This window comes from Oreochromis niloticus, linkage group LG22 (assembly GCF_001858045.2).
Source record: "Oreochromis niloticus isolate F11D_XX linkage group LG22, O_niloticus_UMD_NMBU, whole genome shotgun sequence".
Lineage (NCBI taxonomy): Eukaryota > Metazoa > Chordata > Actinopteri > Cichliformes > Cichlidae > Oreochromis > Oreochromis niloticus.
Window position 1 is genome coordinate 9,609,530 of NC_031985.2, and position 16,944 is coordinate 9,626,473.

At 40.3% G+C, this 16,944-nt stretch overlaps 1 protein-coding gene across 1 annotated transcript in view; it reads left to right on the top strand.

Moving 5' to 3' along the window:
• Positions 1 to 16,944, top strand: part of erf (Ets2 repressor factor) — a 46,902-nt gene that overhangs the window by 16,587 nt on the left and 13,371 nt on the right. Inside the window, exon 2 of the mRNA XM_005459090.4 lies at positions 11,692 to 11,926. Within this exon, the coding sequence (XP_005459147.1) occupies positions 11,692 to 11,926 (235 nt within the window). The remainder of the gene's footprint in view (positions 1 to 11,691; positions 11,927 to 16,944) is intronic.

The window sequence follows — 16,944 nt, forward strand, 5'->3', positions numbered from 1 at the left end:
GGGAGATGCCTGTAGATATCCGGACTTGAGGTGTAAAACTGTTGCAGACATGGGCAGCTGGACAGCCAAGCACTCATTTGTGTTATATACTGCTTTGAAGTCTGCTGCATGGAGCATATGCTTAGTTGGTGATGTAATACAAATTCTCCACGAACAAGTCCATGCGATCACAAAAAACTGAGAAACATGCGAATGACCGTGCAGTAGACTCACTAAGTCACTTAATGAGTGATAGAAGGTTGGTTTGATGTGCAGTTTGGTTTAAATCTGTTTATAATTTATTTGTCCAGTACTGTTTCTTCTGCTCCCAGCTTCTCTCTCGGTGTGCATTACACCTGTTGTATAGCAAGTCCAGGACAAGCTTTTCATTTGGGCAGGGAAGTTTTTCCTTATCTACATAAGGAGCTTAACCAAGTGTAGCTTAGATCATTGTCATATCTTGGATCTCTGACATCTTATCGGTAAGAGTGTTGTAAAAATGTATCCCAAGAAGTCGCTATAGAAGCAGACACATGTATAGCTTTGAACTACAGGTGTTAATAATTTTCCAGGCATGCACACTCGTATCTGATTAGCTCTTGGCATCATTATCTACGCTGCAAGGTTTTATGGCTTTAGGGATATTAATAAGTTTATTTCAGATGGAGAATCAGAGAGGAGCAGTTTGTTGATTCTTCATTGCTTTATTTTCTTTTTGTCGCATCCATAAAATAAACCTTTAGCATTGTTGTAATCAGCAGTGGAGCCTCCCTGTCTGTATGGAAAGATGCTGAAAGGGAAAGGGGGTGGTTGGGGCTGTGAAAGGAGGAGATGGAGTTTGACTGGCAGGGACTACGAGAATGAGTCACTCATCCGGCTCCCTGAATTTGGAGCTGTAGGCCTATTCTGGGCTGCGGTGACACGTGTATGTGTGCGGTTGTGTGCATGGATGCATGCACACTAATGTACACACATGGCTGAGTCCAATAGCTAAAGTCACCAGATTCGTGCTGTTGGCCTTGCCGCGCTCTGTGTGCGCGCGTGTTTGTGTGTTGGAGGAAAATGAAAGTAGTCTGGTGACCAAACCACAACACAGAAGCCAAATTTTAAACAGATATTTATCTTCGCGCTCCCTCCACTGCACTAAATTCCCTTCAGTAACACCACCACCAGTCTGCAAGTGACTCCAGCTCCACTGTGGCCTCCATCGATCGCTTCACATATAAGTTTTATAAGTGGTTAAGCAGTCAGGTTCATGAGCATTTCAAAAGTAATGTAACTTTGTACTTTCACTACTCCACCATCACACTGGATTTCAAATGAAGTAAAGGTCAAGGGTTTTTCCTGCATTCAAAAAATGTTGGCCTTCCCCCAAAGAAAAATTACCGGGATTGTAATAGAGCTATTATTAATTTTTAATTGTTTTAAGCATCAGCTAATCATCTGTCACATTTTTGTTAATCAGATGACCTAAAATAACAGGAAAATTCAGACTTCTGTTAAGTAAGTAAGATGACTCAGTGTTGTAAGTATATGTAGAACAGCTGGGAAATAAGACTGTGGTTTAATTGTGAATTTTAGCTTCAGTAAAAATATATATCCATCCATCCATTCGCTTCCGCTTCTCCTTTAAAAATATAAAAATATAAAACTATATATTTATCTAAAATTAGCCAAACGGGCATTTTATTTATTTATTTTTAAATAACTCATCTAATTTACATGGATTTCTCCAAATCTAAATACTTACATTTACTTGCAGAGGAAATTTCAATGAGATTCATTTAATCTGTTTTGATTAGTTAATAGGGATTCGCTTTTGTTGCATGTTCAATTTCCTCTTCTTTTGATCGATCCCTCTTTCCCCCTCTCCCTGAAATGAAAGCAAGACCCTTCTGATCTGGCTTGATGACACTCGATGAGGCATGTTACTTCTTCTTTTCTGTGGTTTACCAGCAAAGCATTCATGCTAAAGGGCAGGTTATTTGTACATTTTGCCAGCTGACCGCTCAGTTTGATGTTATTAATCAGCAAAGCAACTTCCTGAATGTAATGCTTGCTGGTTTGTTGGGCTTAAGACCGCCGGACTTTCCTTCTGACAACACAATGTTTCATTCTCCATTTGTAACTCACTGCTATTCGCAGATATTCAAGATTTCCTTCCAAATTCCACAATAACTACAGGAAGAGATCTTCGGTGAAGCAGTCAGGTAGCCAGACGCTCGTCACAGCCAAATGTTTTACAGTGTTGTCATTTTCTGGAAGGAAAGCATGCTCAGACGAGTTTGGGAGCATGCGTGCATGCATTTATGTGTTTTTCCTCTCTGGGAAAATAGGCCTAAGAGTGATAAGTCTGCAGCCTTGGCTCAGGGGCTGCAGATTAGGAGATAGAAGTTTGAGCTCTGAGATCATCACTGATGTGCCTGTTCAGGATTTTGTTTCTCATTATCACTGCAGTAATAATCATTTCCTGTGAAGATTGCCTACTTTGCTGCTTTTAATCTATTTAGCCTTTTTTTTTTTTTATTTCCCACTGGCAATTCTAGTAGTTAATTATTTGTCTTAATGAGATTGAAAGGTGCCAAAGATGCAACAGAGGTACCTCAGGAACACAGTAGTGACGTATTTAAATCGGCTGCAGCTTTAAAGGAGCTCCCCCTCACACTAGAGTGTAATAACTGTCTCTTGACTGCACACGTTTAAACCGACCCAGGACCAGCTTAATGACAGTTTTGGCTGACTTCGAGATGGTTTGGACCTCCAAGACGCGACAGGTTTCTGTCCGGCTGATTCCCAAATTAATGTCCTTTAGCTGTCTCAGCTCTAGTGAAGATGGTCTAAACATTCAAAAGGCTTTCATTAGCTTTACTACTGTGGAAAATCTTCAAACTCCATACTTTCTATTGAGATGCGCATGACTAGTCAACCTTTTTCGTCTTCTTTTAATAGTATACTGTCAGGTGAAGACAGTTTGTTCAGCCAACATCAGTCAACAAAAACAACTTAGCCTATTATGTCCTTCCAGCTCAGCTTGTAGAATATGATTTCAAACTTTTTGAAGGGGTCAAAACCCATTATGATGTTTGGGAATAATAAACAAAAAACACAAACCAGGAGAGGTCATTAAATAAAAACATGCAAAATGACCATCAAATATTTGTGATTAAATATTTACATTTTAAATAGAAACCTGAACTAAATAAAAATAAAGCCTTGGGATTTCAGTTACATGCTTCATTTATTTGACCTTTGTCTGATCTGGCATTTATTTTACATCTTCTCTTCGATGGGAAAAGGGAAGGGTGGCTGTTGGTTAGAAGAATGAAACAGAAATCGCAGAGGAAATGTCAACTAGTTTATCAACAGGAGATCAAAATGAGATAAATGCTCTTTTTTTGTGGGAAGGCTGCAAAGTTTTCGCTTTTAAATCAAGTTGTGATATTCCTAAGTTTAGGAATGACATGTCATAAAGCTCATTGTTTAGAGTTTTTTTTTTTTTTTTTTTTTTTGTGTAAGCAGCTTTGCTTCCTCTTCGCTCTTTTTTTTTTCTTCTTCTTTTTTCAGTTCCTCCATACAAAACTTATTCACCCAACCTTTTGTATCTCATTTCCTTTATTCTCTCAGATTCTCTCTCTATCTGGGAAGCTTTTTGGTTTCCTTTGGCGTCATACTACTCTTTTTAGTCTCTTTGTTCCTTGGTGGGGAAATGAACATGTAAGCACACATTTCAGGCTCATATCCGTACCCCATTATAAGATTAGATTAAGGTTTTTTTTCTTCTTCTTTGGTAAATGCTCATCCTGTCTGCATCTCCCCAACACTGACCTCTTCTCTTACAATCTCCTCCTTCCTTATCAGTGTGTTCAGTCATCTGTCTCTTTATTAACGTTATGTAATGGAGGATCATGTGAGAGCGTAGGGTGAAGGTTCACACTGTGCACCTGTGGATACTCGTCCTCCTTTTCCCTTTGATCTCTGCTGGATTTCTTTCTTTTCTTTCACCTTTCTTCCTCTTCCTCGCTCTCTTGTCTGCGTTTCCACCTGATTTCTTCCTTCCTCGTCCCATCCGTTCTCCCCGACTCCTCCCTGCCTTTAAGCCGCTGGCTCCTCGATTCTGAACTTCATCCTTTATGGGTAATTATGAGATCAGCTCAGTGAGGAGCGGAGTTTTTAAACAGTAGTTTAAGGCTCAGGACTCCTCATTAGAGCAGAGTTAGACTGTCTGTTGTGTTGAAGAGGGATAGTTAACTTGGTGTGTATCGTTAATAGTCAATCACCTTAAACTCACCTAAAGTGATTTAATTTCACTATCCTTTTAATATAGATTCTGTCCATCATTTAAATCTTTTAATCTGGAGATCATATAGTGTGGCAGTTAAATGTTAAGTGAAGTTGGAACTTTATCTTAATTCTTTTCGCATTTGTTTATTTGCGTTTTCCTCCAAAATATGACTTTCTGCAGATGCCGGTGCCGTTAACGCCCAGCAGAGATTCCCCGTTTCCTGCTCTGTACCCATTTGTTTCCTGCCTTTATGTGTTATCCTGATCCCTGCACTGGTTTAAAAAAAAAAATTAAAAAAAAAATCCAGATTTCAGCAGTGAGCCAGCCCCCTCAGAGATTTGAGCCTGGTCTGCTACCTCCTCTCCATGGCCCTGGATCATTACCCTGCAGACAGACACACACCGACCTTTCCAGTGGCTAAATATAGGTCTGCCAAAGAATAGGAGGAAGGGAGGGAAAAATAAACGGGGGGATAGATGGATAGAATTAACAGCATGTTAAAGAAACTTGTTGGAGAGAAAGAGGCAGCCTGTGTTTGGGCTCAGCGGCTGCAGGCCTTTTTGGACAATACCCCAGTGATGGTTATCGGTCATTATGAGTACCGTTCCAACTGGAGTGACGTCAGAGTCCGTAAGAAAAGCAGACCTGCGTGTTAAACCCGCTCACCCTGTGATTATTGCTGCACAAACTGTGTTTCTCTTGGATGGGAGCATGCAGGTGGCTTGGGACTGCAGGCTAATAGTAAATGAGTTTTAATGCCCTGTACTTGGCTATATATAGACTCCAGCGAGGCCTGAAATCGTGTGCTTCCCCCTCTGCCTGACAATCAGAAATTCTTCCTGTCTGGAGCAAAGTTTGCCAGATAGTACAAGAGTTTTTTCCCTTTGTCTACTTAAGTTTTCACTGACTTGTGGCCTCCTGCGCCGTCAGCCGTGGACTAAACTAGAGCAGCCATAAAACAAGCTGAATAATAGCTCGGACATGTTAACACTTCACTTGCTGCTGAGGAGTATTTCTCTAAGCTCTACGAGTTTCACGTGTTGGCATTATGTTTAAAAAAAGATTCCAAATTTATTTTTAAGAGTTTCTCTGGAAGATGGCGTGTTTGCAGTCCCATAACACTTCTCTAACACTTTGTACACAGCTCTAGTGTGAATAAAAACAGCAAAACTGCCAACAAAAGCACACACAAGACACATTTTCTGCATATGTTTTTACATGCACACTTAACACTAGAGATCAGTAGTGGAGGATCTTTTACTTGAAGTACAAGGCCCCTGCTCTTTGGACATGACTGGTAACTGGTCGGTTGTATTCAGTTTTTTTTTTTTGGTATTACGTCTCTGAAGTTATACTATCAGGCGTGGCCATCCGGACGCATCATAAAGTCTATGGGTGCAGCGGAAGCACAAACTTCTTGGAAGGACCGAACCACTCAGTAAGCGGAAGTTAACCTGAGCAGACACTGATTACTTGTCATTCCCAGTGGCCACGCCCCTAATTCTGCGAAACAATTGGATGAGTTGTAAAAACTAATTCATTGCACAGTTTTTATGAAGGGAGAAACTAAACAGAGGCAAAGTTTTTGTTTGTTCGTTTTTGTTAATATCCATTTTAATGCTGTTAAACTGGGCCTAGCATTAGATTTACTTGCTTTTGGAGCCAGCTTCAAGTGGCCACTAGAAGAACTACAGTCAGCCTAAGGGTCTGCATTAAGCGGCTCTCTAATACTCGCAGTTTTGAGTTATTATGCTTATTTTAGTATTTGAGAGGGTTTTTCCTGCATGCACAATGACGTTTTGGCTTTTCCAGGACTGTAATAAGTCATTTTAAACAGTTTTAATTGGCTTAAAATGAAAGGAAAAAAAATAACAAAAAATGCTGAGCAGCTATGGTTGCATGTGAAGTCGGCCCTCAAATGGTAATTTTTGAGCCAAAAAACTTTCTTTGTACCGCTATCAGAAGTAATTGTGCTTTATTACTAGTTACACTAGGGGGTATCCTTCATTATTAGTTTTTAAACCCTAATATTCTTAAACAAGATTAATTGGAAGCGTGTCATAAAGTTTAGGGTGCGCTAGATTCTTAGGGGTGGTGATAGTTTGTGTGAGTCAAAGTTTTATTGCTTCTCTAGTCTTTTTGATCTCCACCTCTCTGGCTTTTAGCCTCAGTGTGTGTTTTTACTCGCACTGCGGTAACCACCAGCTGTAACAGATGCACCTCCAACTGGACCCTCATTGGTGCATCTGTTGAAATGCTGCACCATCAGCGGTGCTTGCTGTCTGGCTTTCTGGGTCCGTCTGTTTTGCTTCTGAATCAGTTTAGGAGGCGTGAATGAACAGGTCTTGTGTGTCTTTTGAGCTGAGATGTAAACTGTGTACAGTACTTTTACTTTTAATGCAGATTTATCGTTGTGATGGTAAAAGCGTGCCTCTACAGTGCCTTTAGGACAGGCCAACATGTGTTTTGTAAACACGGCATGACAGTGAAGCAGGGCCCTTCTGGCCAGGCGGCTTTAGACAGATCACACCCTCACACTGCAGCTCTCTGACTGCGCTGCAAACTCAAAACTCTTTTGGCAAGTTTCAGTAATCGAATCATATTTTGTCTTGTTTGTCGTGACTCGGCCATTTATTTTTAGAGCTAAAAGCTTTTGTTGCTAGGAGACTGTGTGTCTTAGAGGCTGAGTGAGTGAGGGAGGGAGGGACAGTATGAAAGAGAAAAGAAATGAAGAAAGGAAGCGATGGCTGCAGCGTTGAGGGGGAGAAAGGCGGAATCTGTGAAAGGCGAACGACAAAACGAACGAGCTATGAGTCAGCAGGGACATCTGCAACACACACACATGCAGTGGGCATGGTTGCTATTTCTGTGTTCTTTGTCTGTGTGCTCTGTGCACCCACGCATGAACCCACTTACCTCTCGCCACTAACCTGTGTTGTGTATCTGTGTACTTTGCGAGATATTAGCTCGCCCACTTTGATTCAATCCCCTCCTCCCCGCTGTGCGTTGTATGTGTCACCGGGCATCTGTGCATGTACTACATGTGCACATGTGTGTTTTTCATCAGCGATTGTGTCACAACGCCTAACCTGTCCCCAGTGACAAGAGCCTTATTGTCCGCGGTATGAATCATATGCTTGTACCCCATTAGTAATCTGCCTTCAAATGGCTGTTAGCGACTATCACAGCCAGCTCGTCTGTCTTTTGGCTCTCTCTCCGAGCACCATTGGAGATCAGATAGCAGCATGTTGTTTATTAGTCACCAGGAGCGCGCCTGTTTTTCAGGATATTTTTTACTCTTCCTTACGATTGCTTTTAGAAGTTTTGTAGCTGCCAACTTTAAAAAAAGAAAATACTTAAAGTAGTTGTAGCCAGCATATTTACAGATTTGGAGAGGGAAAATCACTTCAGAAAACTTGCACTCCTTTAGTTTCTGTCACATGTATAAACAAGCTTACAGTGTTGGTTACTCGTATTCAACAGGGCCAAAGTTTCTCAAGCCCTTTTTTTCTTTTTGTAATTCCAAAATCTGTGTGATATAAGTGAAGGCAAATAGCCGAATTCTATAACTGTTGTACCACCTACCTGTTGCTGAAACATTTTGTTAAGAGGGGCAGCCAATCTAAAGAAAGGTTGCTAAAACAGAGGTGGTATAGCTAAAATGGCTCAGACAGTCAATGAACTGAGAGGCTGCAGCGAGGCCCGACTGTAGGATAAAGATTATTTTGAACCGTGAATCATGCAGAGCTACTCTGACAGTCCATGAATAAAATAAAATAAAAAAAATGTTGCAATACAAATTTAGGTGACTAATGCGCTTTTGTAAATGGTTAGGTCAGTCAGTTTGAATTCATAAAATGTCTCCATCACTGTGATGTGATGACTCAGGCTTATGGATTGAGCCCCTTGATGCAGGAACATTTATGAAATATCACATTAATTTGATGGGAGAGAGATGGGGGGGGGGGCGTGATGAGTGATAGCATGTATTACTTTTGGTTTAGTAGAAGAAGCAGTGCTGTGAAGTTTTCTTGCAGGATTTGGAGTGTGCTGAACAACAAAATGTTCTTAAATTTGAACATTACTCAACTGGTTTGTCTCCGTTACTTAGCCAGATGTTGATACACAAGGAGCTTGCACCAGTGTGGCAGCATGCCGGTGTTTGCAGAATTTAAATTCCTGTGATGCTATTATGAATAGTTTTTCATGCTCTAAAGGATCTGCTTCCATGGTTGAGTGGTATGTGTATATGACTTCTTGTTATGTGGCTGCGCTGTGTATTGTAAACATCAGCCAAGTGCCTTTTTGTGGCTTTCTTTCTCTCTGTATGACTGATGTCTCCATAGGTCTTAGTTTACGCACTGTCTTTTGTTGTGGTTAGATGTTGCCAGTTTTGGTTGGTTATGCATTACTGATACAGTCTGCTTCTGCAGCTGATACTTACACCGCTTTTCCCCTGACTTATGTATTCATGGTGAGGCCCAGCTCCACTTTGCACACCTGATAGTGGACTTTGGTTTCCAACTGGGTTAGTTTTTCCATGACTCACTTTGACTCCATTTACACCTGCTAATAAAATGTGATCTGTATCTGGATAAGAGAAAACACATGTTAATTTCAAAGTGGGTTGTAAACACAAGCACCGCTGTGGTCTGAATTTGAATGTATCGCAGCACTGCGAACAGTATCAGCACGGGCAGTTGTATGTGAAAGCAAATCACACGGTGTGTTGAGGATGTGCTACCTGTGTGTGTGTGTGTGTGTGTGTGTGTGTGTGTGTGTGTGTGTGTGTGTGTGTGTGTGTGGGTAGGGATGATGTGACCCACTGTAGAGTTTGTCATCCACTCAAGCTTTGCAAAACACCTTCACACATGATTTGTTTCCGTTATTTGTTGCACTTTTAACTGGTTCACAGTGAAGGACTCAAATAGATACAAACACCTCTGTAGCAAAAATAACCTTTTGACAGAAACACTGTAAAAAGCCCCTTTCTGCTCCGATTAAAAAAGTAAATTTTTTGATAAACTGATGTCTGCTGTTTTGTTTATTTCAAAGAAAAGAGCAAGTGCGCGCAGATCCAGGCTAAATATTTTGGGTGCCAGACCCAAAACATAATATGTCTGCATGCTGTTTGGCTCGATTCTTAAAACATTCATACAAAGGCAACATTCTGATCTCTCTCCTCTAGAGAAGGCCAAACCTACAGTCTAGGGCCTGATTTAGACTGCGACGTAACCTGCGCAAGTGGCCGTGTCATTGCTGGCATTTGTGCTGGTGCATTATGTATTAATTACCTTGTGGTCGTGGTGTCTTATATGCAATGCCAGCTGACAGAAACAAATAAAATGCTCTGACTTCTTTCCCTCATGGGTCCCTACTCTTTTTAATCCACTTCTTTGTACATTCCCTCATGTTCATTATGCAATCGCCTTCCAGGAATTTGCTGGCATTCGTTAGTCTTTATATTGATTCTATGGTTCTCATTCATTACATTAAGACAATGATTGTTATTTTCTCACTGATAGGTGAGGTGCACTTCAGGTTACAGCGTGGGGCTTCAGAGGAGTTTGCAGTTATGATGTAGCCACAGCATGAAGGACATAATGTTTGGACTTTTAGGAGTGTGATCTCTTGTGTTGTAACTCATGAATGCAGTTTCCTGCAGCTATGAATGAAGCACTGTTAAAGAGCCACAGGTCTGAGCCATCATCAGATTTACGGCCATTTTACTCAGACAGTGCTGTGACAGTGAGTTTTTTTGATTTATTCTCAACATGGCTTCATTTTGGCTCATGCAGCCGAAGGGCCAGTGAGCTCATTCAATGGTGAGGCGTCATCCACAGCTTACAAAAATCCCTATGATACTGCAGTTTTCAACAACAACAATAAGTAAACCTCTAATAATGTAAAAACAGTCTTGAAAGAAACCTATTCATAACTGATCCCCATCCCAGTAAACAGTCAGTGCAGACAACAAGAGAAGCACAATGAAAAAGTCCTAATTGATTTTAATCAACATCTGGACCCCAGGTCCACTTACACACTTACTTCACACTGGATTTTAGTTACCAGGTGTGCACCTTTTTATTGATTCTCACAGCTTATGCCCCTCTTTTCTGTTTTAATGTCATCTTATCTGGTTTTCATCTGGTATTTCGCCTATTTTGTGTGGTTGTTTTTTGTTATTGGCTGCTTTTATGGAGCTGCCCCAGAGCGCTTTCCTCTCACATGTTGACAGGGCCATAAAGGATAAAAAGAAATAAGCATTTCCCAGTTTACTGTGCCAATTTGTTGGTTGCATACTCTTATACATCGCATGGCTTTCTGCATAGCATGGTGATGCAATGGCACCTACCTTTCATCATGAGTGTCTTGCAGTTTAATCAAACTTGGTTCAACGGGCCACGTCACACAGCGTTACAGTCCAGCAGCCTTGAGCATATCGTTGTTAACAGTTCGCCATCATTGCTGTATAGATATGACAGACTTTGTAGAGTGTGGGAAACTGATTGTAACCTTGGTATTTAGGATAGTGTGTTTCTTTACAGTTACATAAACACACACACACTCACAAAATTTAACATTGTTATATTGTGCCCATATGTTTCCCACCCTCAGCTTTCTCAGCCTGATTGCCAAGGCACATCTGGTCCTAATAAGGTGTGTGTGTGTGTGTGTGTGTGTGTGTGTGTGTGTGTGTGTGTGTGTGTGTGTGTGTCTGTGTCTGTGTGTGTCTGTGTGTCTGTGTGCGCGCGCCCCTTTGCTATGCAGCCTTTCAGCCTGGCCTTCTGTAGAAGTGGTGTTGAGTCTTTTACTGCCACCCACTGCTTTACAACACAAAGCCTATACTTTAAACTTTCGGGTAATAGTGCGTGTGCTCTGGTGAGATTGTGCTCTGATAGCAGTTATAAAAAACCACAGCTTATATTTTGTCTGTGCATATTTCAAGGCCTGTTAATCTGTTGTAACACTGCTGATTTTCCAGCTTTGATGCTGATAGCAGGGGAAGATTTGATATGACTGCAATCTGTGGGAACAGATTTAACCGAAAGTGCTCATCACCAGCTTTCGCTGAGGCACCAAAGCCTTGCAAGAAGATGTTTAGGGATTCAAGTTTTTTTTGCTCCCATCAATCTTACGTCTTATATCCTTTCTCAAATATTCCCCTCTCCTAGCTTAGCACAGTTCCTTTGTCACCTGTTATGCTCATAGTTTAAAATCCTGAGGGGTATTAGCTTTAAACAAAAGCAGTTTACAGCTGTTGTGATGTTGACCCTGGCAACAAAATGGCCGCAGTCCAGTCCAGTCGACAATTAAAGGCTTCAGAGGGATCATAGTTAATCACATGCTGATCACCAATAACATGACTCAAACACAAGACTTTTCCTTGTCACGATCATCCATCTGAACGCCTCTCTCTTTTACCCCAGGGTTTGCCTTCCCAGAGTGGGCCTACAAGCCAGAGTCGAGCCCGGGCTCCAGGCAGATCCAGCTGTGGCACTTCATTCTGGAGCTGCTCCGGAAAGAGGAGTACCATGATGTCATCGCCTGGCAGGGAGACTACGGAGAGTTTGTCATCAAGGACCCAGACGAGGTGGCTCGCCTGTGGGGGGCGAGGAAGTGTAAACCGCAGATGAACTACGACAAGCTCAGCAGAGCACTCAGGTGGGACTAAAGAGGGGAGGAAAGAGGGGAGGGATGGTTTTAACACGGGTCTAACAGACGTCAGCTTCTCAAACACGGTTCACTTTATATTTTGAAACACATGTTCAGCAAGACTTTAACCATTCAAACAAGACTACAACTCACATATATGATCAATATTTTCCACACATGAGATGAGTCTGGATTGTGCTTTCATGGTTCCCTCAATTTATTTATTTATTTTTACTCCTTTACTTTCTTTGAGGTAAATACATTATGCATTTCACCCTGCAGTCATTCTCAGGCATGAAACTTGCTGATACTACCAACGTGAATTACTGCGTGTTTATAGTGGCTCCCCTTTTGTGCCTTAAGGGTTTAAGGTTCAACTTCAGCCAGGAACTTTTGTCCTCAATGCTTCTAATTTTCACTCATTATCTGGTCACCCAATACTTGACTCGGGATGATCGCAGGTCCCTGAAGTCTTTTAAAATAATTATGATACATAGTTGGCTTTAAAAAAAAATCCCTTAAAATTTGTGTCTTTGTGCTCTAAATTCAGTTTGAAATGTGTTATTTTCATTGCACATGGAGAATTTTTGCCACACAATGCCACTTGGATCAGGAACAGGCCTGACTCAGAGTTGCAGTCCCGCTCACTACCAGGACTGCACCCAATCGTGGTTAACCTTCTTCACTTGTATTCAACGAGTACTTAACATAGTTGGTTATAAGAAGAAAAGGTAAAAAAATATATTTAAACACTTTGTATTAAAACATCTTTCGTCTTCGTAGTTTGACCCTTTCGGTGGTGGCTGCCTGTGTAAATATATACAGGGATAGTTGGTAATAGACTTAAAATGGTTTGTTTGTTTTTTAAGTGCAGAAGTCTTTGGCTGGCAAACACTCAGACACCTGAAGCTGATGATGAAGAAGGCTTTTGCCAGCCAGTCTGCTCATTAGTTTACGGAAATGAAAGATGCAATTTTAACAACAAATGGCTTGAGGATAATTGTAACTCCTGATGATTAAAAGTGTTCCTGGAAATGAGGAACCAGATACTTCATTTTATCTGAAGTGACCTTTTTCCCCATTTGGAAAGTGTTTAGTTTTGTCCTTAATTTAATTAAAAGTGTTACTAAAAAGGTCTGAAAGTGTGAAATTAAACGTTTAAACTTTGCTGTGCTTGCTAGTTAGTGCCAGGTTGGTTAAATTGGCTTATTATTTTAGTAAATCATAAGCACAGTTACCTGTAGTTTCTAAGATGTTATCAGTCCAGTTCAGATCTGTACTACTTTAATGTAGACCATGAGTTTTAGACTGTGTCAGAGTAAGCTGCAACACATTAGGTTAATGATGGTTTCTCTTTACTTTAAATCTTTTTTTTTTTTCTCTCTAAATTATTCAGTTGGTCACCACTAACATCACAAGTAACCAACCTGTAGCTAAGCTTAAAGTAAGCTTAGTTGTAGTCACTTTTCCATAGTGCTGCATAGTGCTGGGCGATATGACGATATATATCGTGTGGACGATAGAAAGTGTCTATCGTGCCATTTGTCTTCTATCGTTTATATCGTTTCTAACCAGAATTTTACAAATTATTACATAAAATATATCATTAACCCTTTACAACCGGTCGGAGCAGGCAAACTCCGTTTTCCCTAACTATTTTTAAATCCCTGTAGAACTGTAACCACGTAAGGTAGCGCAAGGTTTTTTTTTGCATATGAAACCGTAGGAGTTGTACTTACATCTTATTCCATTAGCTTGCCCTAGGTCACGGTTTTCTTCCACATATAGCTTTGCAAAAAATTGCATAAAAAGCACTTCCAGCAACAAAAACATAATATTCCAGAAACAGGCTTTGCCGATCCGATCAGCTGTTCATAACACTTCCTACATTGGAATATAAGTCAGCGCGAACTATCTTATGTCCGCCATTACCTGTCCGAAACCGGAAGTGACGTCATTTTCGCGGAAAATGTAGTTTTTTAAGCTTCAAAGTCTATGTTGGTATTTTTAAAAGTCATGTTTGACTTTATGCTTTTCTGTATCGTTTCTGGGATGCTTAGAAGTCAAATTGCACTATTGTAAATCGTTTATTTTGATGCACATGCTGTGTTTTTGCAAATTTGCATTTATTTATTTTCATTTTTCCTGTAGTATATAAAAATTTGTGTATTTCAAAAATAAAACTATGAGGACACTCAAAATAAATAAATGTAAAGATAAGCTCTGGCGGACTTGGTTCTATGGTAGGTCTTAAAGGGTTAAATAGCCTGTGCAAATATTAGTGTTGTCTTCTCACTATACATACTCTTAACTTTATGCAAGAGAAAATAAAGTATAAAAAAATGATATTTTTTGCAAAGAAACTCAGTCTTGTGTTTTTGACACATGGTGCTGCTTTACGTGCACCCGGATTTGCGACATGCTTTACGGTAACTCAAAACAAAGACTGCACCCTCTCCACTCGCTGTTTAAAGACTGCATACTTTCCAGATGACCACAGGTCAGGTGGTATATCGTGATATATATCGTTATCGTGATATAAAATAATTCATATCGTGATAAATATTTTTTCCATATCGCCCAGCACTAGTGCTGCAGAAGCCTTAATCACCAAAGTCGAGCCTCGTTACACCTGAGTTTAACCCATTCCACAACAGGACTGGAGAGCTAGGATGGCTCGTATTTGTTGATCTGTTAACACCAATTAAAAGCAGCTAGCTTTTTCCAGCTAGCTGATACTAATGCTAAGCCATGTATTTAGGTCATAGGTCATGTATTTATAAAGCTATCCACAACGCAGGAGAGTAGAATGTTTCATAAGTAAATGTTAAGTTACAGCAGCTTGAATCATGTTGTTTTGAACCTCGGCCGGACTCCGACAAACTCAGTAAAGTGTGCTGGATTGATTTTTCAAATGGATCCTCTTTGAGGGTAGTAAAGTACATCAAACCACAGGGTTAAGGATAACGGTCCATTCACACACAACAGAATTGGACTATGATTTATTTTTAAATTATACTGAGTCTCTTTTTTGTTTTCTGTTCATTTGTACTTGTAGGTGTTGAAAACAAACTCAAATGATATTTGAAAAATTGGAGCTGAAGAAAAGCTTTCATCATAGTTTGCCATGAACTGTGTTCTATTTTACAGTGAGAGGCACCAGACTGACTTAGAGCTGGGCGATATAAGATTTTTTCATATCACGATATGTTTTTTTCATTTCAGGCGATAACGATATATATCACGATATAAGCCAAATAACTATATTTGTAAGATTTAAATGTGCCGTTGCTCACAAGTAAAATGTGAAATAATCAGCAGCTTGTTTTGATTTAAATATTTATTTCCCATAATAAGTTCAACAGGGTAGATGTACTTAAGGAACATGAGACTTCAGTTTCAGATAAATAAAGGCAAATATTGCAAACTACACAAAAGGCAGCCGCTAAAGCGTTTAAGTTTCAAAATAGAACAAACAAAACACACCACTAAATTGTCAATTCCACTTAGAAACAAAATATTAATTCTAAAAATAAATCTTAGGTCGTTTTACAGAAGAACAGACAAAACTGACTAACTTTTGTCAATATCAAATAAACTGAGAACTAAAAGGAAATTCTCAATCTCTCCTTGTTGTATAGCTTAGCTTTTCAAACAGTTTTAACAGTGACTTTAGTCTGACAAAAGCCGAATGACGAATTAGCGCTTTCAGTCAGAGATTGAGCATGCACCGCTTTATTGTCTTTCCAGACTTGCTTTCGGCACAATTTACAGTGCGCGCTACTCTGTTTTTTGTCAGACTTGAAATAGCCGAAATACCTTCACACTACGGAACTTCTGTGGCCCTTCCGTTCGACAAGCTCTCCGGCATTGGAACCATCATCTGTTTTTTCTTCGGTAACCTTCGCTCACGCTCTCGGTTGATTTTTCTCTAGTCGGCGCACTCATTTCCTCCATTACCTGGGCAGCCCGGCTGGCTGCTTCCCAAACAAATACACGTGCGCCTTGGCACTTGTGCTGTACGTAACAAGTCACGTGACGTGACGCTGCGGCTGTGATTGGTTCGGCTCTGCGCTACTTAATTTGGATTGGCTGTTCTTTTTTTTCTTTTAAGAGGACGAGAGATGAGGCCTATCACAATAGTTAAATTTTTCTATCGAGAAAAAGTTATTTCGCAATACATATCGTTATCGGTCTATCGCCCAGCTCTAGACTGACTCTAAACTATGGGGGGAAAAGCTTTTTTATCTTCATAATTTCTTTCAGATTTCTGTTTATTGTTCAATAATAATTCATCTTTAAGACATTTAGCTGCATTTCTTACTTGGTTTGAGCACTTTTTTCTATTTTTCTGCCTTTTTTGTAACTTTGATGTTGATTTTGTTTGATTTACAACACTTTGCGAGGTGGAAGAAAAGGAAAAAAAACAACTGGTGTGTAGTCGTGATTTGTGCATCTGCGCGGCATGCTGAAACTCCAGGGTGTCAGCCGATTTGGAAACATACACCTTCACCCTCTGCAGAGCACATGTGGGATGCTGCAAATTTTTATTTAGCTTCCAGTCTGTTCTTGTGAACACACACACATCCAGTCACTGGTGTCGCCTCCTGTGTTGTAGGTTGGTGTGGGATATAGTTTGCTATGGTGATGACTAGTTATGCTGCCTCGTCACCACACATACACACGCGCGCGCTCCTACAAACACACACAAACACTTAACACCTTGTTATATGTCAGTCCTCCTCCAGCCCATCTGTGTTGTTTGTTGCTTAAACTTTATTTTTTCCAACATAACCTCATATGCCTGCATATTTAAAGCGATGCTTTCCAAGCTTGAATTCAGATATCAACACCAGTTTGTTGATCAGAAAGTGATGATGATGATTTTCAAATTAGGATCAAGTATTTATTTTGCAGCATTGGTTGGCTGTTAGCATACCCAACAATAAAGATAAACAGTGCAGCAGAAGTCGGTGCTTCTGACTCATTTTAGCTTCCATTTGAGGTAGTATGGGTAGGGTGGCTTG